Genomic DNA, 26,745 nt, shown 5'->3' with positions numbered 1-26,745 from the left:
CCAGCTCACTGGGAAAACTTAGCATTACATTTCCAGCAACTAGATGGTTCACTGAACACACATAAGACTTTATCCAAGAGTGAATCAAGATCCAAGGAGCTTTGAGAACATAGACTTTATTAATTTCATATAAAACTGACACACAAAATTAAAAAAAAATTGAACAGGTGCTTCAGGTATCTTCACAGGGACAGGAGCTGGCCTGTGTCACATACAACGAGGAACACACAGCTCAAACTGTGGCATCTCTAAATCACTTCCACAATAAGGTCATTCAACTGCAACCTGTACAGAAATCCACCAGCAGAGGACAGGGTAAGCCTGACCCAAAACCACTGCACCCTTTAAACTCCTCCTTCTCCACCTACATCCATGACTCCTCCTCACTCTCCTTTTTTTCCCTTTTATCCTTCATGTAGCTTTCCTTTTTTTTTTTCCACCATTCTGACCCTTTGTGTCCCTAAACCCTCCTCCTCTGATTGGTTCCAGACGTGCCACTGAGCTCTTCTTGCCGACTCAACATTCCACAGCTGGAGACTGCACATACACACACACACACACACACACACACACTCACACACACACACACACACACACAGATACACTTCTCCTCCTCCCTTCCCCCTTCAATCTTAGTCCAACTCAAGGAGCAAAAAGAGCTGTTTTTTTTTTTTGTTTTTTTTTTAACAGCAGCTCAGCGAAACACCAAAAACGTCAGACTGAAATGGCTCCAAAGCATTCCTCCAAGCAGGAAGAGAAAAAAATGATCACAGGCAAGGCTGAAGGCGAGTAGTTAAATATTTGAAATGAATTCTGGTCATTACACTCTGCACACGTGAAATCTTAACATGATCTAGAAGATTGTAGGTTTTCCCTTAGAAAAATGCTGAATTCAGCCCAGTCTTTGGCATGTATATGCAACTTAGTTGCACACATTCTCCTTTGCAGGCCAAAAAGAAATTCAAGTGTTGGCAATTTTTCAATAAAACTAGAAGCATTTCTTAATATCTTTGCCAGTCATATACAAGTCAAATCATATTACAAACCCTGTGTCTTTAAGAGGTCAAAAAGAGAGCAGACTATCAAGATGATGGTGATGTAACATCCAGAAAAGTGAACTGCAGGTCATAAAAATGATGGATCAGACAGATATCAAATTACAATCCCCCCCTTTTTTATAGTGCATGCAAAGAAAATTACTACCCTAAAAAATTGCTGAATCAATTCCAGATGGAACAGTCAAGGCAAACAAAAATTAAGAATTGCAGAGCATGAACTGCATTCTTTAGATGATGACTAAAGGAAAGTGCATGACTGAGACTAAATAAGATTAAAACCAGAGTAAAAAAAAGTGCCAAAATGTCCACTGAGCCATGGTGGCTCAAAATATGATCATGTGATGGCAACCTTCAGTCCTGCTGCGCTAAAAGAAAATACAATGTTGTCTGTTTAAAGAGCAGTCTTCAATACAAAGTTCTACTTATGTGCACAATTATAGTGTGTACCCTCAGACGATTTGAGGTCAGCGGTGTCTGTTACCTTCCACATGTTCACATTTGGACTTGTACCTCCTCTGCTAGCCAGACAGCTGGTGTTGACGTGTCAGACCATAAAGGAGAAGAGAGGCAGGCTCAAAAAACCACACATGCATCATGAGAAACAGTTCTCTAAAGCTGCACAGATAATGACAAATATGTGAAAAAACAGAAACACAAGTTCAAGTTTGGGTTAATATGGACATGGCAAAAAAAAAAAAAAAGATAAATTTGGCCCTGAAGAAGACTATTACAGGATGGAAGGAAAGTTTAGTTAAGATTCTTCCAAACAAAATAGGAAGAAGATTGAAAATATACAGTGTGCAAAAATTGACTTTGGCACCAGGGAAGACAGTGAGGAGTTATTTGAAAACAAAACTGGTCTTATACTGAATATTTTCAGCTGCAATTAAACTATTCCCAGTAGATCAATTATAGCCTTCATGAATGTTTTTAGATAAAAGCAAATGAAAGTATCTGATTCATCAAAGGAGAAATTGCTGGAACTGTTGGCAAGTGAGAATTTTGAAGTTAGAGATTCAGTTTACAATTTAATCATCTGCTGCGCTCTACACAGCATTTCAGCAATTTAAAAATATCTTTTGGTTTCAAAAGAGACAAAAAAAAATAAAAATAAACATACACGAAGCCACAAAGTGTACCAGAATCTGAGTCAACACGTTACAATCAGCCTCTCTTGCATAAACTTGGGTCCAGTCCTGGGTCGGTTGGTTGGTCCAGCGTGGCTGGAGCTACTCTGGCTGCTCATTAAGCTCCATGTCAGACACCAAGATGTTCTTCTCTGTCTGCTCGGCAAGACTGGAGTTGGTGCGGCTGTAGCGAGCCCCCTCGTAGGAGCCCCGCGCCCCAACACTTCGCCGACGGTACAGGTAGATCACAGTAACTATCAGTACCACCAGCACCAGGCCCGTCACCATGACAATAATGAGAGTGGGCAGGTGATCAGCATCCACTGGACAGAGATGGAAGAATCTGAATTAGCATACATGGGTCATTTTACAGAACACAACACAAACAAACAGCAAAACATCAAATTGAAGAGCAAACTTACATGTGACTGGTGATGTTTCAGCGCCTGCAAATCAAACAAGGAATAGTTAATGAAAACTAATTGCTCTGATACAAACCCCATTTCCAGAAAAATAGGCATTTTTGAAAATGCAGTCATAATTTAGCCATTTCCACCGTTGGCCTTTAAGCACTCAGATTTTCCCAAATTCCCTGAATCTTTTGACAAAATTACACACTTACATTACAAGGAATTACAAGTTTATACTAAAAAAAGGTTTGTTGGTTGTTGATTTTCTGATAGAGTTTGGCAAAACGTTGTAAACTACATTGCTTTTATATCTAATCCTGACACCCTTACCTGTCACCAAATACTTTCCTGATTATACAATCTTTCAGAACAGTGTTCTTAATATTTTCTATAAACTTTTTTTATTTGTTTCTCTCTTAACATTTTCAAGAATAATTTAAGAAAAGGAAAATTTCTTTGTACTTGTTTCTTAACATATAATATAATATAATATAATATAATATAATATAATATAATATAATATAATATAATATAATATATATGTGTGTGTGTGTGTGTGTGTGTGTGTGTGTGTGTGTGTGTGTGTGTTTATTTATTTATTTATCATGCTTATCTTGTAAGCTTCTTAAGCAAATTGGATTCAGCTGTTTCTAAACTGTTTCGGCTATTAAAAAAGTTTGGATAAAGTGGTCTCATGGTCTTGTGTGTCTTACTACGAGGTTGTTTGCAGATTACTCCATGTGTGCGATTTCTGCAGGAGCCTGGCTTCCACAGGCCGCTGTTGCTCTGGATCCAGAAACAGGAGTTGATAGACAGCACAGAGAAAGCCACATCCCGCGCTTCCCAGTTGGTAAATGACATCTCCATGTCTTCACTCCACACAAAAACTCTACCTGTGTCAGACACAAGCACATACACTTTCAGAGGAGCTTAAAACCCCCTCAAACCTCTCATATTTAGTTCTGCCTTAGTTGTAGAGGTTTACTGGATTTAATCTCCCCATTACCCTCATAAAAAATATTTAAAGGCATTTCACGCAAATTATTAAATCGTTCTAGCTGATGATATTGAAGTTTAAATAAATTAGCTTTACTGGAATAAATCATCTTCCTTAATTGCATTTATTTGACACAAATCTTAATCAAGTTTCCTATTCTTATCAATGATTATACTATAAATGAGTTTATAATAATTAAGAAAAACATATTAAATTAGGTAAATTAGCAAGAAAAGCTTCTTTAAAAAGTTGAAAACTAATATGTTTGGGTTTTATAAAAATCTGAAGGTTAATAAGTGTTGTGCTATGGAAAGAGATGAAGAGGACAGTGTGAGGCTGTAGTGCTGGACCTTTTACACTGATGCCCAGCCAAGCACCATGTGCCTGTTCTGCATAGCTCTGGATGTGTTCCCATATAAAGCTGTTCTCTGTCTCATCCAAGATGGACAGAAGCTCTGCTCCCACTAAAAAAGGAAAAAAAGAAAAAACAGAGATGAAGCAAAACAGAATTGATCATGTAGAGAAACTTAATAATGGGGTCATGTGCTCAATTAAATACTTCTAAATTTAGATATATGGATGTGTTTTGTCAATTGTTTGCTGTGGAAAAGGTCAGGAGTAGTGCAATCTATTGGTTTTCGAGTCATTACATGAGCTATGTGGGTAGATGTCTGAGGCTACCTCTAAAATGCTTACATACTTTTTTTGCAGGATGTGTGTGCATCCTGCTGCAGCTTAAGACTTTGCAGGTTGAAGGCATAACAGTGATTTCTGAAGGGCACCCATGCCCATTCACCCAAAGAATGGGGGCACTGTCCAGGGTAGACCCACTGGTGGATCACAGGGTCATCTGCAAGGAGAAAATCAACAGGAGTAAATATACGGGTGCAGCTCTTTACACTTTTCATTTGACTTTTGTGCATTTGTTTTGGCATTTTACTATATTTGCTTGTTGAACCACACACATACTGCTAATCTGACAGATGGCAGCCTCCAGTTTAGCATCACAGGGTGTCATAGTCCACTGGCCAGTGGTGGTCATGTGGCCACAACCAGCCATCTGATTGGGCTCCCCATCTTTCCAGTTTGAGTATGTTGCTTCTTCATCACCCAACCAGGTAAAGCTCCGTCCCTGAACACACACAAAAAATAAGTTATATTTCTCAACAGTTTCGCTCACATTGGAGGAACTTGTATTTATTTGACTCTAAATAAACATAATGAGAGATATGCATGTTTATTGGCTCACCCCATAGTTGTAGAGGGCAATCCAGGCAGGCTGGTGCAGGCTATTTATAAGCAGTGTGAGATAAGCTTGCTGGAAGGGATCCTTCACTGTGGCCAGGGTCCCATTCAAAGATTCACAGAGGTGAAGAGCACCCGTCCAATCCAGACGCTTCTTCACCACCCTGTATGTCACTCCACCCAGCTCCACGGGTTTTGACAGGGAGGTAGGAATGAAGGCCGGAGCCGGAGGCAGACCTTGGTCTTAAGTCAGACATGATTTAATTCAACATCTCTCTTTGTAAACTAATTTGGCTTTTAAAAGAAATCACTGTTGTTATTACTGAATATCACACCTTGTTGTCTTTGGCAGATGAAGCCATTACTTTCTATCTCACAGGCTCGGGAGGCCCACATGCCAGTTTTCTTCTGTGGGTTGCCATGAACCATCACCACACAGTTTCCCTGAGGTGACAGATAAACCATCAGAACATATACAGTCTGATGACAAAGGCATAACATGAGTAGTAACTGGCAGAAATCACAAGTACCGGGGTCCTGTTGTGGTGTGGTCCGCTGTTGTCGAGGGGTTCACCGGGTGCCCAGTTGGTGTAGCTGAGCAGACCAGTTTTGGTCCACTGGAAGTGACCCTTGGAGTCAGAAGTCAGGCTCACCCAAAGGTCAGTGCTGGCATTCTTCAGCAAGGTGGTAACAAAAGCTGTGAGAGAAAAAAAAAGTTGCATGTTAGTGTGAGGAAAAACCTCCCTTACTTTCTATGTTTTGACTTGGAGATGGCCGCACTTTGTTGTAACTACCTTGCTCCAAATGACTGGATACCACTGCCAGCATGCCACCCTGTGCCTCACATTTCAACTTGGCTGCAGACCATGTGACCCGGGGTGACTGATCAAACACTCTAAAACACTACAGACATAGCAGATGTCAAAAAAAGAAGAAAATTTATTGAGCTTGGTGTTATTGTATAAAATGCTGTGTCTATAAAATGCAGTTTAGATATTAGGTGGATCCAAGACAGCCTGCATCCAACTTTTTATTGTAAATGTTATAGTTCTACCTTATGCTGATAGGAAGACCATCCAACTGGACAACCTGATGGTGGGTGAGGAGATGATGGTGTTGGAGGAATGGTCCCTGTTACATTCACCCTCTTACAGATGTAGGGAAGATCAGAGTGACACTTCTGATCACCCCAGTCAGCTGTTAAGTTGTGAAAAACACAGTAAGTGCATTATAGAATTAGTCTTATAAGAACTATTTCTGGCTGAAATCACCTTTGCTAGCAGACATGTGGACACATTTGCGATCACGGCTGACCGGATGTGGCCTGCCAAGAGCCCACGAAACGTAATTGAGCACGGAGTGGTCAGACCAGCGGAAACGCCCGTCATTTTCATAGGTGTGCAGCCCAAGCCACCAGCTGTCCGCCTCCACTTTCACCATCTGAGGGTGAGATGGAAACTGTCAAGTCCTGTCTGTGTCTTTTAAACATATCAGGTTTGTTTATAGAGGGGTAGTGCAGATTTACAGGCAATCGTTGTTGCAGTTACTTTTAGATCATTCTTAGCTTTAATTGTTTCTATTGCATTGTATGGTACTGTACTATACAGCATGGTTGTTTCTAGATTTTTATCATATGTAGTACTGTGTAACTGATACCTATTTTTGGTATTGCCACAGTCAAGGCTCCAAAAAAGTTGGACCAAAGCAAAAATGTGACAAAAAGAACAGATATGCTCCAAGACCTAGCAAACAATACTATTTTTGAACAGAAAAGCAAGGCCACCAGCTGCAGCTACATTTCTGTCCTAATGGCATGTCTTTCAATAACAGTGGAAGCTTGCAAATCCAGGCCATGGACTTTTTTTGGAAAAGTTCTGTTTGCAGATAAAAAAAACTTTCACTATGACAGTGAGTAAAATATTCTGCCTACCATGTGCAATGGAAAAACACCATTACGCAATGCAGTTGCTATGCAGCACATGGGCAACACAGTAAATTACATTTAGTCACTTCTGTCATTCTGCTTTGTGGTTATTAGAGACTTGAATTTGTAAGGATTTTGAAAACACAAACTGGACCTTATGTAAAGTGTTAGCCAAAAAAGCCTGCTCCTCAGCTGAGTGTACAGAGGCCAGGGAGGAATCAAACCAGGAGCAGATCCTCTGGGCCTGATCCCACGTGGTGCGGTGGTTAAAAAATTTGTACTCAGCCTCCTGAAAGGTAACCCATTCTGGTGAACTGGTACCTGAGACACAAGAGATAACATAAGGTAGAGGTGACACATATTAAGGTTATTCTGAAATAACTTTGTGACTAATTTGATTATGTGAAGGGAAAAAAAGGAAATTAGCACTAATGAAACAAGACAGACCTTCAGTATCTTCTGGAACCTTCTCAACACTCCCTAAAAACACAGTAATGACAAGATAAAGGAGGAAGACCATAAAAAGAAAGCAATTCAGTGTTTTACAGAGACAGCAAGCTGTAGTAAAAAAAAAAGTAATAGAGTATTTATGTATGTATGCAGAGCTGTTATACCTCTGGGAATCTTGCAAATCCAGTCTAACTCTGAATCACAGTGCATGGCCAACCAGGTCATTGTACCCAAGTCTGCTGCAGCACACTGCCGTATGTTGTAGTAGTAGCGGCCAAAGTTCTGGTATGTTAACTGAGCCGCAAGCAAAGAATAAACAGTGTGCATTTTAACCATTCTAATCTAATTTTGTTTGAACAGAATGAGGTTTGCATGCAGTTTTCACTCACTGCAAGTCCATCGCTCCACTTCCAGCTGCCGTTGTCCATGGGGTTCCTACGGTTCAATCCAATCCAAAACCAGTGCTGCTCATGTTCCTCGGACTCCCTGTGGCCATCATCACTATCATTAGTATCATCACCCAGCCCAGGCTCATGATGAATGTGAAACAGACACAAAATGATAATCACTCTGTTTATGTATATGGACAAGAATTATACATATTTTTTTCAAAGCCACTCAGCATGACCACATTTTACTTAGAGGTTTTCTCTGGGCTTCCATCCATAATAGTCTATCAAATGGGGCAGGATTTTTCAGGTTGAAAAAAAAAGTAAAAATTCTTTTTTTTTTGGTCTTTTTTTTTTTTTCACAAAATGCTATTCGTATATACAATCATCTTCATGTTCATGTACACAAACATACACACACACAGTCTTGTCTAGGAATACTATTAAATTATATGTTCATTGACGGTTCAAAAATCTGCCTTGACTCTATGTTGTATTATCATTAAAATCATCATCATCGTCAACGAAGTCATACCAACCCAAATGTTTCATGGAGGACCTGCAGAACAAAGTGCTCCTCCTCAGGGCCGCTGATACTCAGCAAATTGGCTCCATGTTTCTGACAGAACAGGTGTGCCTGGAGCCAGCTAAGCTTCTGCTCCAGCTGGGAGGAGTGAAACACCTGTGTGCAGGTGATAAAAGGTGGTGAATCTATTGCCAAGTTACAAACACAACATCTACAACAGCTACTTTTTCAGTCTACAGCAGGGTACTGAATCTTAGTACAACATTCATTTTGTGAGATGGACCTTGTAGCAGTAGCGTAGGTTGCTGTTGCTCTTCCAGTTGCTGGGACAGGAGCCGCTGAGGCTTGGGGTGGGCTGAGGGGCGGGGAGCTCGGGGCTCAGAGCTGTGTCCTGGTTCTGACGGCAGATGAATTTCGCTTTCACTGACGCACACTCCTTAACCTCCCACAGACCTGTTGTGAAGCCCGTGGCCATGGCAACGCAGCCGCCTCGGATGTTTACTGAAATAGACACAGGGTAAAGTGTAGGTGAGCAGAGAAGAGAAAGAGGTTGCACTGATGAGATATGTGTGTGTGTGTGTGTGAATGTTTTTTTTTTTTTAAATAAAATGTAAACACATTTCCTGTAGGACAATTATGAGTGTTAGCATTTAGTTGCTCTCAAAACAAAGAAAGCTTATCCAGTGAGCTTTCTTGGCTCTGCTGTTCGGTTCTGCCATATGGATCATGTCAGAAAGATAAGTTTGTACATTCTTAGTTCGATGGTATTTTACACGATGGACTTTGTTTATTTCATGAATTCTGGATAGTTTGAAATGGTATGTGTCTGTTTTTCTGTGTGAGCTCACAAGCTTCACAGCTTTAAAGGCGACAAAACAAGACCCTTCGGGTGAATTTTGATGTTATAAAATGTCAGCCTTTAATCAGCCACATCAACAGAGGTAATAAACTAAAGCTTTAAACTGAGTAAAGGTCATACTGTTCATATCTTTGGATCAATCAGTGACTTTGAAGTCAGACAACTCGCCCACATCTGTTTCAAGTCCTTGTCCCCAGGTTTTGTTTAGAGATAATGGCTGATGTGAATCTCTATTCCATGAAAACAGAATTCTTTGTTTGCTTAATCTAAAGTAGCACATAGCCTTAGAGGCTATGACGCTAAGGACAATAAAAAACAAAAACAAGGATTGTTTGCTTGATAATCATCAATGTTTGAGAGTTATAGGACATCAGAGTGTTCTTCAGAGGGTACATTTTCCCAAGAGAAGAGACCTGTGTCCAATCCATTTTCCTTCTTCTAGATTAAATCCAAAATTGGCTGTCATTTAAACTGATATTTATATTTTGGGCATTTGAAAATCCCCATGTATACATTAGATTAAACTTTAATAATCCCCCAAAGGGTCTAAACCTATTAAGGCAAAAGGTACAGGGGATTAAACAGACAGTGGGTTTGGAAAATGAAATAAAGGAGAAAAATGATAGAACAGAATTAAAACACAAATGCAAATATAAATGAGTGAAAGAGCTGAAACTAGTTGATAAAACAGTTCATTTAAGATAACCAACTAATTAAATGTTAATAAATATAAAGCATTATATGAAATTAAATTAGAATACTTTATCTATTGTCATATTTGTTGCATTTCCAGCCTCTTTGTTATTGTTACAGTTAGCCTCAGGATCAGTTCATGCCTTAAATCTTTACACTTTACACTCTATTATCATTGTGCAATGTTTTTTTACTGATAATATTTGAATAATAGTTTGAGTTGATTAGGAGAACATTGCTTTGGAAGTCTGCTTTCTCGCTGTTTATTTTCAGATGCATTCGTTTCTATTGGCAGTTTTTATCAAATTGCAACAATCTCAGTTTTCCTTTACAATACTATACATAACATTCACATACTACAACTCTTTGCCTGTACATAGTACCACAACTTATACATACAACCTTGCTGCTACTTTCAAATCACTGTGATTTGTTATTGCTATTGTTACAGTTAGCCTTTTTGTTACAGTAAGCCTTAAATCTTTCCACTTTATTTATTATCATTGTGCGATATTTTAGCAGTTTTTCTTTTTTCAGATATTTGTTGTGCCTGTGCAATTCTTATTTTAATGTTTACTTCACTGTTCAGTGTTAAAATGCCCTGTCTTCACTGTCGGACAGTGTGAAACAGAATCACAATTCCTTTGTATGTCTTGTACATGTGAAGAGATTGACAATAAAGCTGGCTTTGACTTTGAATAATGTTGATGATTTATATCCACAATCACAATATGTTTACTCGAAAAGCAGTGTGTCAATTTATTCTAACATTTAAATATTATTACACCGCAGTCTATCATTAGATGGTGTGTTTTTATTGGGTAAACTCAGACCTACCCGGCTGGTCTCGATTCCAGTGAGTGTAGGAAACTTCATCTCCACTGAGCCAGTGGAACGAGCCGACGCTGTCCTGGCTGCGAAGACCAATCCAAAAAGAATCTCCAGAGCGACCAAGCACCAGGCTGTTGGTGAAGGCCTGATCAAACCTTTACAGATAAAAAGGACTTTTTATACAAACATCACAGGTAAACACACCCAAGAGTAATTCACTGTCATGCCTTGCATGTGTTTCATGCACCTATTAGTAATAGTAACGAGGGCGGCTCCGTAATCCTCACAGGCTTTTTTAGCCTCATCAAATGTGAACAGATCTTCTCCCACCCAGTAACAAGCTGGACTATGCCACTTCCAGCCCTGAGAGGAGAAAAAAGGTGAAAATCAAACATATTTTTAAATAAACAGAACAGGCTAAAACAAAACATCATTGCAGATATTTAAAAATGTGGGCATACATTACTGTATTCATAGAGAAAATCTGAACTTTAGAGCTTTAAGTTCAAATACTCTCAGCCATATTTCAGTAGAAGCACTTATAGAATATCTGATATGGAGGAGGTACAATAATTTGTGGGCACACCCTGTCAGGTCTGAACCAATCAATACCTGAAATCTGACCTTTTCTGTGAATATAACAAGCAAAAATAGCTTCTCTTTCAGTAAAATGAATCCTAATTGCAGAAAGAGGCGAACAAGTCTGGGCATACTGAGATGACATTTCCCTGCCTTGTTGCCTCATGCTAATTCTTGCTCTGTAGTTTCTGGATATGTGCAGACGCAAAGCTCAGAACCAACAGGCAAAATATGCCGAGGGGTTGCATGTTCCTATGTTCCTTTCAATTCAGCAGTGCATTGCTGTTTTTCTGAGCTGAGCAGGTTTTGTGTAGTGGTTTTTTGTCAGCTCTGACAGCAGCGAAAGTACTAAAACACTAAAGTTGCTTTATTTATAATATTGCTTTAAAGCTCCATAAATCTAAAGGAAACTGGAGCATTACTCACACAATTAGACTGTATTTTTTATATAGTTAAACATTTACATTATTTGACAAATTTAATACTAAAATTTAACTTCTGAAGCTGTAACAGAATTATTGCAAACTGAAAGTGGTAAAAGTTCAGACAGTGTAGTCAAAACAAATTCATAAAAAAAATAAATAAATTTAAAAAAAATACAGTGTGTTGAGATTCTCACTTTAATTCAGGCTTTATGTAATTGCAGGCAGTATAAACTCCAAATATTTAATGTTTGGATCATTTGACACCATTTTTATACATAAAGTTTTGCACTTCAGGCCTCTAACTAAAAAAAAAAAAAAAAAGAATTGGGATGAAATAGTTTTAAGGCTAGCAATATATATATATATATATATACTTATATATATATGTATATATATATATATATATATATATATATATATATATATATATATATATACATATATGTATGTATGTATAATGCTTGATAGCATCCTATGATAGGGTACAAGTGGTGTGATATATTTGTGTTGTAATGTTTCTGATGCAGCTGCTAGGTTAACTTCATTTTTGCATGAAGTGAGTTCATCTGCTCGATTTTAACAGCAACCAGACTCAGCAATGTGAGCCATGCCAAATGACCCTTGTCGCATGATGACTTGTTCCCCAGGGAGGGGTGTAAAGATCCATTACACCAAACAAATGGTCTATCCATAGAGAGATCTGTGTTGAACATAACAGCTGAGAAGCAACATGGCCCTCAATTTAAGATTATTTACGTCATAAATCATAAAAATCGGCTGCCCAACACATCTCAATGACACAAAGGTAAAACATGTTCAGAGATGGTATAAGACACTGAATCCTTCATCTGAAAGAACTATGAGCTACATCGAGATGCAGATAATGCTTGATGGTACAAGTTGTGGGCAAGATAGTGCACCATATTTTTGTTGCATGTTCTTTAAAGACACAAACGTGTCCTTACCTGTATGTATTGTACTTTTTTGGGGTTTGTAAAACTACATATTAAGCAAAGAGAATGTCACATTTACTGTAAAACATGAGCGGCAGATGTAAACAAAGCATAAAGCACGAAGCATAGAGGCAGAAAAGTACTGTTACTTGTTTGCAGTCTTGGTGCTGTGGCTTCCCATCACTTTTTGTTGCTGGTTTCTTACAGATGGAGGGCAGAGTCAGATTACAGGGGCTGTCATCCCAGCGACCCTCCTGCACATAATAGCAAGGTCCAAACAGACAGCACAGATGGTAAATATATACAAATGGAGGAGACTTGCTGACAGTTAAGAGTATGTTACTGTTGGATGATTAAAGCCCTCGGGGCCATAAGCCCTCAGGAGTCAGTCTGAGGATGCAGGGGGGATCACTCACCGAGCCCCAGATAGAGACGCAGTCTTCCTGGGTGTTGCGGAAGTTATTGGGTTCAAATGGGTGCCAGTAGGTGAAGATGACGGGTGTGTGGTCAGTCCATTGGAAGTCCATCTGCATGTCGGTGTCATGGAGCCCTATCCATAACTGATCAATGTCTGGAAAATTAGAAACAGACATTTTAAAAATGCATTAAAAAAGAAGGTATTGAAGAAAGAAATAGGCTTACGACCTTTGATGTGAACTTTAGGCATTAAGTGAAAATAATTAAATGATTTTCTTATTTCTTATACAATTTGATGTTGATGTGAGAACTGTTGTCATATTAGGTAGTAAAATAAACTTTTATTAAGGCCATTTGTTTGGCTGATTATTTCTCCCCCTTGTTAATACCAACTGGTTTTGTATTATACATAGAAGGAAAGCCTGAACCTTTACAATGTGATGTAACTTTTTAAGGATCATATAATTGTGGAATGAGCAATACAGCTAAACATGTGGGTAAGCGCCCCTACAAAATATACCAAAATCCTCTGCAATATTCTCCTGTTGGTTTTCACTATTATTTTGAAATTCAGTTACTGCCAGGTGTGTGTCAATTTATTAGGTGTGGCATCTAATAGACAGTGGTAATCCCATATCTCCAGAATCACAGGCCTAACTTACAGGATGATAATGCTTTCCCCCACAGAGCAAGAAGTGTGTCCACACATCAACCCCATTTATCAAGGCAAGGCAAATATATATGTATAGAACATTTCATGTACAAGATAATTCAAAGTGCTTTACATAAAACATTACAGCAGGAAGGTGCAGGAAGCAATACAAGTGCATTAAAAAACCCAAAGATTAAAAGAAATAAAATTAATTAAATAAAAACAGAAATAAAAGTTAAAATAAAATAGATAAAATGCAAGCAATAAAGTTCCAGTGTGAGGAAAGACTATATTAAAACATGATCAAGTTTAAAGATTCCAGTTTAAAAGAACCAGATGCACATTTGGACTAACTAGAAACTATTGAAATGCAGGAGAGATCAGGTGGGTCTTTAACATGGATTCAGATAAACTGAGTGTTTCAGCTGATCTGTGACTTTCCGGGAGTTTGTTCCAGTCATGTGGAGCATAGAAGCTAAATGCAACTTCTCCATGTCTGGTTCTGACTCTGGGAACTGATAAGGAACTGGATTCAGCTGCTGGATCAGCTCGGGTATGCTGCACATGCCAGATTCACCAATACAAGTATGCTGGTTGACCTTCATCAACTCCTGGTTGTGGATGGGATGTCTGATGGGACAGCTATATGTGACCAGGCTGGTGACAAGCATGAGGAGATGCTAAGCTGTTGTGCCTGTATATGCATCTTTCATATGCTACTGGTGTTTCTGACAGTGCAAAATGAATAAGCTGTAAAAATGGCCAATATGTGTTGTTTTATCCTCATTATTGTGTAAGAGTACAATCACAAGACCACCAAGAAACTCAAACTAAGAATGAATACTAACAGGAGAACAATGCAGGGGATAAGGCACATTACTACATGTTTAGCAGAAGTATGATCCTTACAAGTTATTCCTTATTGTAAAGGTGACAAACCCGGCTTTCCAGTGATGTATAACACAATACAAACTGGTATTTTTAAATTGAAGAAATAATTCCCCGAACACAAATTTCCGAACACAAGTTAAGCTGGAAAAAACTATTTGAGAACGTTAATTCTCATAGTGCCATGGTTGAAAACACTGAAAACAACACTCGATCAATGGTATTCAAATCCTGTTTTGAAAGGTTTCATTAAACTATTACAGATTGAGCTTGATGGTATTTATTTTCCATTTAAACCAAAAATGTTATGACCCATTGTCTTTAACCATCTCCTAGTTTGAGCCTTTGCAGGCATCTGAAAATACAAGTTGAGCTTTTAGAAAACAGTAAAAATGCACAGCAAGAAAACAGCACAAAATAATGGAAAGGTCCAAAGTAAAAATAGAAAAATAGACAATAAATAAATAAATAAATGATCACCTTTCTTCAGGTTGCGCAGTATAAACTCTAACTCAGGTAGCGTATGGATGCTGACCAGGTTGGCCTCCACCTTCTGGCAGGTTTTCTGAGCAGCATTCCAGTCAGTCTTTTCAGAAGTGAGCTTGTAGCATCCAGTCTGGAAGGCCTGCCAGCCCACATCACACTCGTATTTCTGATCATCTGCCCACGAATCTGGGGAAGCAAACAAATGCATCAAACTCCAGATGCTTGAAGAGTGCTGGGACTTTAGATTTTGTTTTATTCGGAGGACTGCAGCAACGGCTTCTAGACAAACCAGTAGTGAAAGGATCCAGGGTGGCATTGGGCCTCTTCTTACAGACATATGGCAGAGCAACAGAACAATCACGATTTTGCCAACGTCCTGATGACTCAGTTCTGATCACCACACAGTTTTCGTCCTCAGCATGATTTGGCTGGTCTGGAGTTGAACAAAAAAGACAAACTCCTCAGAAAAACCCAGATGCCAGTGCTCCAATTCAAATGTGCTCTACAGGGCAGCAGTAAAATACTGTGGTTGCTCTGGAAAGCTGCCAAGTGGATGTGTTAGCTGAGAGTAAAGCTAAAAGCAGGAACGCATGCTTACTCAGCACTCTGTGGGAAACGAAGAGTTTAAAAAAGATCAGAGATACTTTAGAAAGACAGAGAAACCAAAATTGTTTTTACAGGCTAACCTGGCTCCCAGTTTAGATATTTGAGTGGTGAGGAGTCGGACCATTGCCAGCCTCCACTGATGTCCAGGTCATTTAGGCCGATCCACAAAGAAGCACTGTAGCCAGTCAGCAAACCTAAAACAGCAAACAACATTTTTCCTTTTAGTTCTACCAAATATATTAGGAATGAAAATGATTTCTGGATGTTTTGTAACAAAAGATTAAACAAAAAGTGTAGCTGTGATTTTAAGCACCACCATGCAGAAGACTGTGTTTCCTCTCTTATTCATTTTGTGTAACATATTTGCTTTTCAATAAACTGAAGCCATATATATTGTAGAGTTTAAAGTACGTTTATATGTACATTTCAGTCGAGCTACAGTTTTAGCTTGAGCAGGAAATTGATCTCCTGGCTGAAATACTGTATATCAGACTCCAATACAAAAGATATGATATGTCTCCTTTTAGCTACTTATTATTGGGCTGTTTTCCATTTATCTATTAGCGCCATGTTGACTGGTCAGTTAGACAGCTTTACATTATGTACATGCTGAATGCTTGAGTTATTTATTTGATTAGAAAACAGATGCATGTTCCCCACGTTTTACTCTTCTGTTTATTTGATTTTACTGTTATTTCCAAAGCTTGTGGCAGACACTGTGAAGCACATGCAGATTACCAAGGCTTGTTTGAATCCAGATGAAGAGGACATGCAGAAGCAATTTGACTCCCAACCTCTTTATCTGGGGTGTGTTAGTCTGACTTTGAGAAATTCAATTTACTAAAAACATTCAGGCTACCCTGTTGATGTATATTCTAAAAGTTTGGCTTTAGCTGAACTAATAATTCGATTTTTTTCTAAATGTCATCATGTGTGTAGAAATACTGAAGAAGGAATACACAGCTATTTCATCTTTACTTTTATCTTTTTGTTTTCTTTCTACAAACATTATGCTCTATATTGAAAGACAACTATGTGTAATTTATTACAGCCTATAGTCCCAACAGACCCTAAATATCTCTTATACGCTTTCTGAGGCTAAACATTAATTCATGATCATCTATTCTGTCATTTATCAGTACACAGAGTATAACAACATGACACGGCATGTTTACTGATGCGTATTTCAAACAAACAGCTTCAGCATCTGCCTATAAATGTGTATTTGCAAACTCTGACTTTACCATTGATGTAGGTCTGCTCATGCAGCTTGGTGATGCTTAGCAGGTCTGCCCCTTGCTGCTGGCAACTGATCCGAGCCTCACTCCATGACAGCGTAGCCTGGAAATTAAACTGGTAACAGCTGTCTGTCAGTGGGTCAGTATCCCAGAATGTCTCACAGCTGCGGCCTGACAGCGAAGGAATGGGAAGGAAAAAAAGGAGAATGATGAGATTTATGAGAGGATATTCCTGTAGAAATCAATGAGATTCCAATAATAATAAAAAAAAAAATCTAAGAGTAAAGCTCTGAATTCAATAACTTACTCTTGACAGGGCAGAATCCCCAAACCTCATCTTTGCCATAATCATGGGTGGTGGCACACCACAGGTGGCCATCTTCTCGGCCGACACTTGTACAGTTGTGAAACCACTGGCCATCATACAGGAAGGGCAGGTAGCAAGGGCGCCCATGAGAGTTGCCCTGGATTGTATAGATCTCTGAGGAGCAATCAGAGATGAGAGTTTAAAGCTTTGTTTGTGTTGTCTAAAGTTAGAATTTTGAACTATACTGCACTGAAATACCTCAGGAGCCTGTGTAATCAAACACACAGTCCAAACAGAGGATGATGTTACAGTCAAAATAGTAGTGAAACACAAATGAACAGATGGAAGAGTGGAAAAATAAAAATGCTCAGGCTTTTAGTAAAGCTATGCATTCTTTTTGAAATTCATAAAACAACTAACAGACATGAAAGTAGGAAAATGATTATTCTTCATATTTATATTCCTTGAGATATCAACTTCAACTTTAGACAAAATACCACATGGTTGCCGTTCTAGTGTGAACATTCCACAGGTTCAGTGCAGAGTAAAAGAAAGGGCAACGGAAATTAAGCAAGAGATCAAGAGGCTGGATTTGTAGCGCTACCAAAACAAGTCAGGCCAGTGGAAAGTAGGGCAGACACGATAAGTGAGGGAGGAAAGCTCCACCACTGACTGGCTGCAGTGAAGCTGACTAATGTTAGAGGCATTCCTCTTCAGCAGCGAGTTGACTTCACAAAGAAACTTGTGAATATCAGAGTCTGAAAGTTAAAAATGTCAAAACAGCCAGCTCTTTCCCCACATAAAAATAAAAGGAGAGACAATAAAATAAAGTGAATGGAGATTTTCTGGTCTTATGTTAATGGCAGATCTGGTTTTAACTGCAGTCAAGCAGAGCTTGTTAGCTCCCTGAGCTTCGCAGCTGAACTTTCAGAACAACCGTGACATTTGATATTCATAAAAATGGCCCTGACAGCGGAAACAAGGCTTAACTGTAAACCACGATGATTAGATATAATCTGAAATGAAAACTGTATATGAAAACAAATAACTTGAGGGGTAAGGACAACTCTGTGTTTACTGGAATTTACAAAAACACAGATAATGTTTTCCTTGGCGTTCTGACTGGCAAGCTGCCACTTGTCCTCAAACATCCCCTAAAAGCAGATTCTTCTTTATCCGTTTGATCAGATCCAGCTGGAAACCAAAAAATGTGCCACACAGAGGCAGAAACACACAGGAAGAAGCATGTTACAACACATCTGCAGAGGATCCACAGAGGATTGTGGATGAAATGGTCAACCTTCCTGTTGGTGAATGCATATATGTTTACATTTGTTTCTGGATCTTTACCTGAGCTGCAATTTAAATAATTCAATTTATTCTAACTAAACGCATCCAAAGCAGTGTATCATTGTCGTACAATCTCAATTCCAAAAAGAAGTTGGGATGCTGTGTAAAATGTAAATAAAAACAGAATGAAATCATTTGCAAATCTCATAAACCCATATTTTATTCTCAATAGAGCATGAACAACATATCAGATGTTGAAACTGTGACGTTTTACTTTTTCATGGGAAATATTAACTCATTTTGAATTTGATGGACGCAACACATCTTAAAAAGTTGCAACAGGGTGATGTCTACCATTGTGTAGCTTCCCCTCTTCTTTTAACAACTCTGCAAACCATCTTGGAAGAAAGGAAACCAGGTCTGATGCAGGATTTTAGCTGCTTAACACTTATGAGCCTTTGTTGCAGTTTTTTTTTTTTCGTGAAGTGCCAATTGTTTTCTATTGGTGAAATGTGTGGACTGCAGACAGGCCAGTTCGGCACCTGGAAATTTCCGCTTGCAAGCCATGATGTTGTGATGGATGCAGTATGTGGTTGAGCATTGTTTTGCTTAAATATGCAAGGTCTTCCCTGAAAGTAGCATTAACTGGATGGCAGCAGATGTTGCTCTAAAACATCATTGTACTTTTCAGCATTGCTGGAACCTCCACAGATGTGGAAGCTGCCCACACCTTAGGCACTGATGCAACCCCATAATAAAAGCCCAATGGACACGTTAAGTTAAATCATAAGAAAATATCAGTTTTATAGCTTAGGTAAAAGGGTCACTGTGTGGAGTGTAGTGACATCTGGTGGTAAAAGCTACAAATTGCAACCAACAGAATATCACCACCATTTTGCATCCTCACTTTCCAAATGTTCCATGTAGATAAAGCAAGCTTGACTGAGAAGAAAGCAACATTGGTCCTCTCTAGTACCAGCATTTGAATAGTTCATCTGTGCTACTGTAACATTAAGATGCATCATTGAAGCAGGTTAGAATGAGAACACCCAACATCTAGCTATTGATGTTGGCTATTACAAAACTATATCTGGTTTGTTCTTTCTTTGTTGTTCAAAATACATAGCTCCACAACTTTTTTTTTTCCCAGCTCAGGGCATTGTATGACAGCTGTGTTTTGCTGTGTGGCCATGCGTCACATGCCAGCAACTGGATATCAACACATTGGCTGTTTTGAATACTCATTATGGCTTATTCAGCAAAGAAATGCAGGAGGATATTATCTGAGGAAGTGAGGAAAAGAGAAAGGGACAGAGCGAAAATTAAGAAAAGAGTTGGAATTGGGTTGACTTCTAATGACTGAAAAGGGCACAGAGAAGAGAGAGGATGCAAGAAGGATGCCAGATGAGCTTTTTTTAAGAGGCACCAAAGTGCAAAAATCTGCAAAATTTTAGTAGTAAAATTAATTTAAACATTTTCTCATCCAAGGTGGGTGGGGTGTCACACCTGCCCAATTAACAAAGACTGTAAAGTCAACGATCAGTGTACAAAGTGTGTGAAGTGATCACAGCCAGAGACAGGTAGTTTGTCACAACTGCATAAGGTAAAGAGACAATAAGACAGTGGTTCCCAAACTTTTTTCTGCAGGGCCCCCTTTTCATCGCCTCCCAACATCGTTAGCAGTACAAAAACTATAAGTTTCATTTAGCCTTGCTGTGCCCCCCTGAAATAACTCTTGGCCCCTCCTGGGGGTCCCGACTGCAGTTTGGGAACCACTGCAATAAGGCAAGAAACGAGAGAGGAAGTGTCTGGACAGTTACACACATGCATACTCTCTCACAAGTGTATGCACACAAAATGGATGCTAATTGGCTGCTGTTGTGTAATTTTCTTTTCTAAATTTTAGAAAATATTTTAAAATTTGTAAAAAAAAAATAAATAAATAAAATAAAAAAGGTAAAATATTCCAATCATGAACTTTTTATTGCAGACCAAAATATAACACAAATGATTATTCATGTCCAAAATGACAAGAGTGGCATAAAAACTGATAAACTGATTCTAGCACGCATAATTTTTGAGCCACATATAAGAGTGTATGGTCCACCATTAATCTGAATGATACAGTACCTGCTCTGTGACTCCTACCTTGATATGTTTTGGAGCACAGGTCCTGCACATCACCATACAGTCTCCATTTGAGTGTAGAGGGAGACGAGGTAAAGGATGAGTTCCAGAGTGAGGGTGAATGAAGGTAAGTGTTAAAGGTGTCCAACACCTGACCACAATTCCAGGACCAACGCACTCTGGGGGGCTCTCGATCACACGTGTACACACCCAGAGCAGATCTGTCCTTTGTGATGGTGACGTTACCGGTGGTTATGCCCAGGCATAACGATGAGCCCAAATTGAACAGGCGTCCTCGAGTTACCCATTTCCAGCGTTGGTGGGGCTTCTCACATGAGGGTGTCACAATTATAGAGTCACCCAGCACCCCCAGGCACCCGTTGCCCCCTTCGAGGAAGAAGGCGAAATCATCAGACTCCACTGGTGCTATGAAGAGAGAGAGAAACAGCAGCAGCAGTCAATAACACTGATGCAAATGCAATTTCATGTTAACACTAAGAGGTCAGAGAATGGATCAATATCTCCAATAATGGACACTGCTGGGTTTGAACTAGTTTTCATGGTGGGATCTGTTGTCTAAATGTAACGCTGTAAACAAAATCCATGAACATGTCTTTACAAAAGGGAGGTTATTGTAGAGATGACACACAATAAACCGAAAAGTGGCTGTATCAGTTTTTATGCAACAATAATGATCATGTTTAAAGTATTTCATCATCTCCTGGGTGTTAGAAATTTGCCTATTTCTAAAACCTGAACCCAAAACCACTTTTCATTCTGCTCATTACAGCTTGTTGTATCTATCTAATTCTGTTGGATTTGACTGAAGACAAAACAGCTGCTGGTGGTCTTTGGGGATAAAAATCTTTATCTTTATAATCTGTAGGGTGACTGATATGCTTTACTCATCTAAGTGATTGTTTTAACAAGTCTGTATTTGATTCTTCGGTCTTCACAGCTGAAATGTGCAGCTGTCATAAATTTGCAGATGTCTTTCTCCTTCTCATGATTCTCATAGGAAATACAACTTTGTGCACTGGTGCAAATGCCTAAGGAAAAATAAAGGAAGTGTTAAGCTAAACACATACAGTAAAGCGGGGCAGGGTGCTAGCCTGGGTGACTAGAATTTCAAAAACTACAACACAACTTTTTTTTTTAAAAAAAAAGAAAGAAAGAAAGAAAGAAAGATTCTCAGCATTCCTACTTAGCAGGCTTGTGTGAGAGGCCAGGAAGTAGGGTGACTGGGGAAGATCTCAGGGCGTTTTGACTATATGTGGATACCTCCATCCACTCAGCCCTCTCAAATCCTTGACAGCTTCCTGTTCTGTTTTTTATGAACATTGGGACAATGGTGTCTCATCAAGCGCCATAAACATCCCTGTAATCTGGAGGAGTGGACCGGCACGCCTCTCTTCATGCACTTTGTGGTTTAGTTTCTCAGAGGCTATGTTTGCTCGTTTGGTTGGTAGCAGAGTCAGAGCTCAGAAAATAGTTACTCTTTCTGATGTGTGAAAAAGTTAGAACAGGAGAACATTTACTACCTGGTCTGAGGAATCCAGCATTGCTTGATTTAGGATATCTAAAGAGATATTTTTTCTTTAAGTGTTTATGTAACGTACTTAAAAGTAGTCAGTGTTTTACCATATTTTAGATCTTTGCAAAAACAATGCTCAGTGGTAGACTTTCCCTTCTGATGGACTCAGCAGACCAGCAACAGGATAAGTTGAGCAGCTAATGTACTTACCGTGATGTGAAGCAACATGGAAATTCTTTGGTTAAGAAAATAGTGACAAAGTCAACAACTGAACTGTCTGTTGTGAATATAAAATTCACTAAATCTTTTCTGCTTGTTCCTTCTAGCGGGTGAATATTTGCTGTACTGAGAGGCTCTTTAAGTAGCTGGCCACCATCTAGTGCAGGTTAGATGTGGATGTTACATTAGCATTTCATATAATCTTTTGTGGGAACAGAGAAACAATATTCCTGTTTCTTGTTTATACGTGTTTTTTTCTTTGCCTGGTGGAGTTGGTAAAGCCAGCAATGAAGTGTAGCTTCAGGGGTGTTTCTGAACCCATGCACAAAATCCTGTTTTTGTGCAGCTCTGCCTCTGCAGCAGCCATTCAGAGAAGATTCATTCTGACTTTTCTCTTGTTTAAATTTCTCTGGATTTCTTTCAACGCTATTAAGAGACATAAATTATTAAATCCCCAAATTTTTTTAAATTTTACCTTAAGAAACATTGAATTATAACAGTGGTTAACCTCATATCTGTATTTTTTAACCCAGTCATGTTGTTGACTTGTTACTATTTATTGCTGCCTTTTGATGAACCTCTATCAACATTCTTCTCATTTTTTCTTAAATTGAAAATGGAGTTTAAATGTTTTGCTCATCATTGCTTTGTCGTAACACCCAGTTGATAGTTTTGTTTACTCCCAGTTCACTGTTTTATTCACTAAAGTCTGAAATCAGAACCAAAGTGTTCCCTGAAAGGAATCAGAAACACATTTAATTTTCTAATGAGACGAAAACAGGTATGAGGCATAATGTTGAATCCAAACACTGGTGCAATTATTAAGAGGCTTCAGCTGCCTCTTTGGGGTAAAGCATATTTTCATGTGTCATTAGCTGCCCTCTTTAATGCAACACAATCCAGGGCTGCATGAAATAGGGGGGAAAAGGTGCAAGCAAAGACCCGTTTCTGTGGAAAATCGATTGAGTGTTTAAAGACAAAAATGCTTTTAAATTCTGTTAGAAAAATGCCTTCAAAGTTTCAACAACAAACAGGCAATAAAAAAACTAAGTAAACAAATTATTAATTTATTAGGACTTTGAATAGAAAATTAGCATCCCAGTTTCTCAAGCACTATGTTTTAATTAACTACTTTTAAATATTTTTGTTGTTACACGAGACAAAATAAAATCATTAATGAAGTTAGAGGTTAAGTATTGACACGTTTCATGAATTCTAATTTATTATTTTGGCAATATGCTGCTAAAATTATTGGAGAAAAACTATTATAGAGCTGTTTTCAACAATATAGTGTAATTTATTTCAAATGTCCGCCACAACAACTGATAAAAATGTGCGCATTTTCCTTTAATCTTACTTTAAAACTTAGTCATGCTCATTATAAGTTCATTCAAACAGCCGCACAATAGTGTATTTTTAGTATTTATACCAATAGATCACCAAGATCACATTAAGTCATTTTGAACATAGTAATTAAAGCTATTTTCCAGTGGATTGGCTTTAGCAGGGCCTGTGGAAGATTCTTTCACCACACTAGAAATAAGCACTGAAGTGCTGAAATGAAGCACTACGCTGCTTTGAGTTCTGTTAACTGTGTGACTGTGTGATACGACAGCAAGAGAAGCTCTCATCCACCAGACAACCTGAAACTTAACTTCAAGACAGCAAGAAGTAAATCTAAAAGGGAGTTTTAATTCCATTCTGGATGGGAAGTGGCTGCATGTTTGATGTGAGAAAACTCCCGGGCAATCAGAGAGTGCAGAATTCCAGATTAACTTTAAGCCATTGAGCCCTGTGAAAGCTAAGCCACAACAGCTCTCCTGCTGTGATCTCATCCTCTTTTTTTCTTTCCTTTTTGCCCTGTCACCCCTCTTTTTCTTTTGCAAAGCTTAAGATACTTTCCTACCAAAGGGAGAAGCTGAAACCTGCTGCCAAAATCAACCAGTGACATTTCTCCAAAAGAAGTTGAGCTTTCCAGAAGCTCCACCTCCTCACACTCATCTGTTGGACCAGGTTTTAGGATGTTTGGTGATTAATCAATAGCAAGTTGTAACTTGAAATATGATGACTTCTGCAAACTTCTCAACAACACACTCTTTGGTAGACTATTACATCACTCACCAGTAGAAGGACTGTTTCTTTCATTAATTTTTTTTTATATTTCACTTTGACCTGCAGATCTAAACAGTGTTTGAGCCACAGACCGATCCCAGAGCCTTGTTTTGACAGATGTTTGTAATAAAAGCACAAAAAGCAGACCTTTAACTGGTCAGTGTGACAAAAAGGCAACGAACAACGAGGCAGGAAATTCCAGCCTGCTGTGTTTGTTTCGTCAGTGTTTATGGTGGTCTGGCCTCTGAAGAAACCCCGACTGTGGATAGGGATAGGTTTTTACCTCATCTGAGAAACATGGAGGAGAAGGAAGGCCGTTTGGCAAAAACAGCCACACTCAGAAACTCAGCAAACTAGAACCACTGGGAAAGTGTGTGTACTGAATTTAGAAACCAGAATGAAAGCTTTCCATCACTCCTACACTTATGCACAATATAATAGGGATGACGCGTTATCACAGTGTGGGATTAAACAAGGTAAGAGTTTTCTGTCTGATCAGAACTAGAGCGCCCTCCATCGATTAAGGATAGAAACTGACCCACACCATGTTAGTCTGAACTAGTCTGTACATGCTTGAATAAACTATTGTACTGAAGTTCTGCCAGTCAAAAACAATAAATTTCAGGGGGGAGTTCAGCAACATCTACAATTAATCTTTCCTTTGTATTCCCCAAGCACAGGGCAAAACCAAAGAGCTCATAAAAGCTTGTGACAGTGAGCTCAAATCACTCAGATCAGAGATCTTCAAGGTCAAACTCTGCTGGCAGGGAATTATAAATCAATTTTCACTACAAATCCAAAGAGACAGCACTTCAGAAAACAAATCAGCAAATTTGTATTTAATTTAGAATCTCATCTATTTTGAATAAAAATGGATGACAAGGGATTTTGATGCTAGACGGGTGTGAGCCATTTGAAAGGGTTCCAGATTATTTAGGTGTGTATCTTGTAGTATAATCCCAGGGATTGTCATAAACTTTTTTGGTCAGATATTCTTTTTAGCTTGTAAAAAAAAAAGAGAGATACACTTTTAAAAAAGATGTTTACATTAAAAAAACTCATTCAACACTGTCAATAATGTCAAATTCATCATGTTCAAACAGAGAAAAAAATGCTGTTTCCTTTGTGCTTTGATTGTCAGACATGACAGCTGACTTTTAAGATTCTACTGTAGTACATGGGTGATTTGGGAGAAAATTTTAATCAGACATTAATCTGATCATACAGCAAAAAAAAAAGTTGATGGAATTAAACAAAACAGCTGTTAATAATAACCAGCCAACCTTCACCGTATAACCAGATTTGGGTGGGTTTTTTGGTGTTGTAATGGTCCGGACTGAGCGTGTTAATTGCCATCTAACAGGATGCAAAGGTCACATCTGCCCCCAGGGTGCCAAATGAAGCGTCACTCCACAGTCTGTAGCTTCCCAATTCAGCCTAAAAAAGACACCCGGAACCAAAATAGAACAAAAAAATTGCACGAAAATTTTTAGTTTTCTTTGCTTTCTCAAATTAAAGCTTGCGCACAAATAGAAATACAAAAAACTCAGCCTCGGGTGCCTTCCCTCCTCCTCCTCCTCCCTTCATTTTGTCTCCACATCTGGTTCTACTCACTGCTCGGACTTTTGGGTCGTAGCATTCCACGACACCAAATCCAAAATCAGCAGCTTTTAAATACATTTCCAAAGTGGAAGATCTCAGCTAAACAAAAACGTGCCCGATATAGCTTCAACATCTGCCTCATTTATCGACTTTTGTGCATCAAAATCATAAATCCTGCGAGTTTTTTTTTTCCCCTCTCCTTACCTGTAATGCTTCTCTTCAGTTCCAGACTAAAGATGAATAAATATAAAGTGCATTTGTAAAATATAAGTTGACGATTTGTCCATGTTGCCCCTGATTTCTTGTTTCGATGTCGCTCGTTGCTTTGCATGCTCACAGCCACAACACACGCGCGCACTCGCTGCAAAAACAACCCGAACGACGCGGAAAAAAAGAAAGAAAAAAGAAGCAGCAGAAGAAAAAGAAGTGAAACTGGAGCTGCAACTGGATGAGTGTTTCACTGATGCAGCGCTGAGGGCGAGTTTGACCGCTAGAGCTCCGTCTGGCTCTCCGTCAGATGGGGCTGGAATGAATGGAGAAGAGTCAACAGTGTGTGTGTGTGTGTGTGTGTGTGTGTGTGTGTGTGTGTGTGTGTGTGTGTGTGTGTGTGTGTGTGTGTGTGTGTGTGTGTGCGCGCGCGTGTGTCAAAGTGAGTCAAGTGAGTCCACGTCAGTGAAATTAAACTCCAAATTTATGAAATCTGTGAAAGTTTGCGCCAACCATAATCTTAAGTTTTTGTCTGTACTTCAACAAGGTTGCGTTGCTTTGATTTGCCTCTAGAAAAAAAGCACTTTTGTATTG

At 38.9% G+C, this 26,745-nt stretch overlaps 1 protein-coding gene across 1 annotated transcript; it reads right to left on the bottom strand.

The window, feature by feature from the left end:
* Positions 1–100: 100 nt before the first annotated feature.
* Positions 101–26,451, bottom strand: mrc2 (mannose receptor, C type 2). The gene is made up of 29 exons (XM_041972229.1): positions 26,149–26,451; positions 20,499–20,903; positions 17,061–17,234; positions 16,760–16,924; positions 15,596–15,709; positions 15,199–15,342; positions 14,904–15,095; positions 12,883–13,037; positions 12,616–12,720; positions 10,757–10,872; positions 10,516–10,664; positions 8,410–8,627; positions 8,140–8,282; positions 7,601–7,697; positions 7,376–7,505; positions 7,209–7,241; positions 6,916–7,082; positions 6,109–6,277; positions 5,892–6,034; positions 5,632–5,740; positions 5,368–5,534; positions 5,173–5,281; positions 4,842–5,080; positions 4,562–4,724; positions 4,293–4,442; positions 3,943–4,056; positions 3,309–3,488; positions 2,608–2,631; positions 101–2,508 (listed from the first exon to the last, which is right to left on the bottom strand). Exons 1-29 carry the CDS (start codon positions 26,273–26,275, stop codon positions 2,288–2,290), a joined length of 4,422 nt encoding a protein of 1,473 aa, XP_041828163.1. The 5' UTR covers positions 26,276–26,451; the 3' UTR covers positions 101–2,287.
* Positions 26,452–26,745: the final 294 nt, after the last annotated feature.

The sequence above is a fragment of the Melanotaenia boesemani genome, chromosome 2, assembly GCF_017639745.1.
Source record: "Melanotaenia boesemani isolate fMelBoe1 chromosome 2, fMelBoe1.pri, whole genome shotgun sequence".
NCBI lineage: Eukaryota > Metazoa > Chordata > Actinopteri > Atheriniformes > Melanotaeniidae > Melanotaenia > Melanotaenia boesemani.
This window is presented reverse-complemented; position numbering and strand designations above follow the sequence as displayed.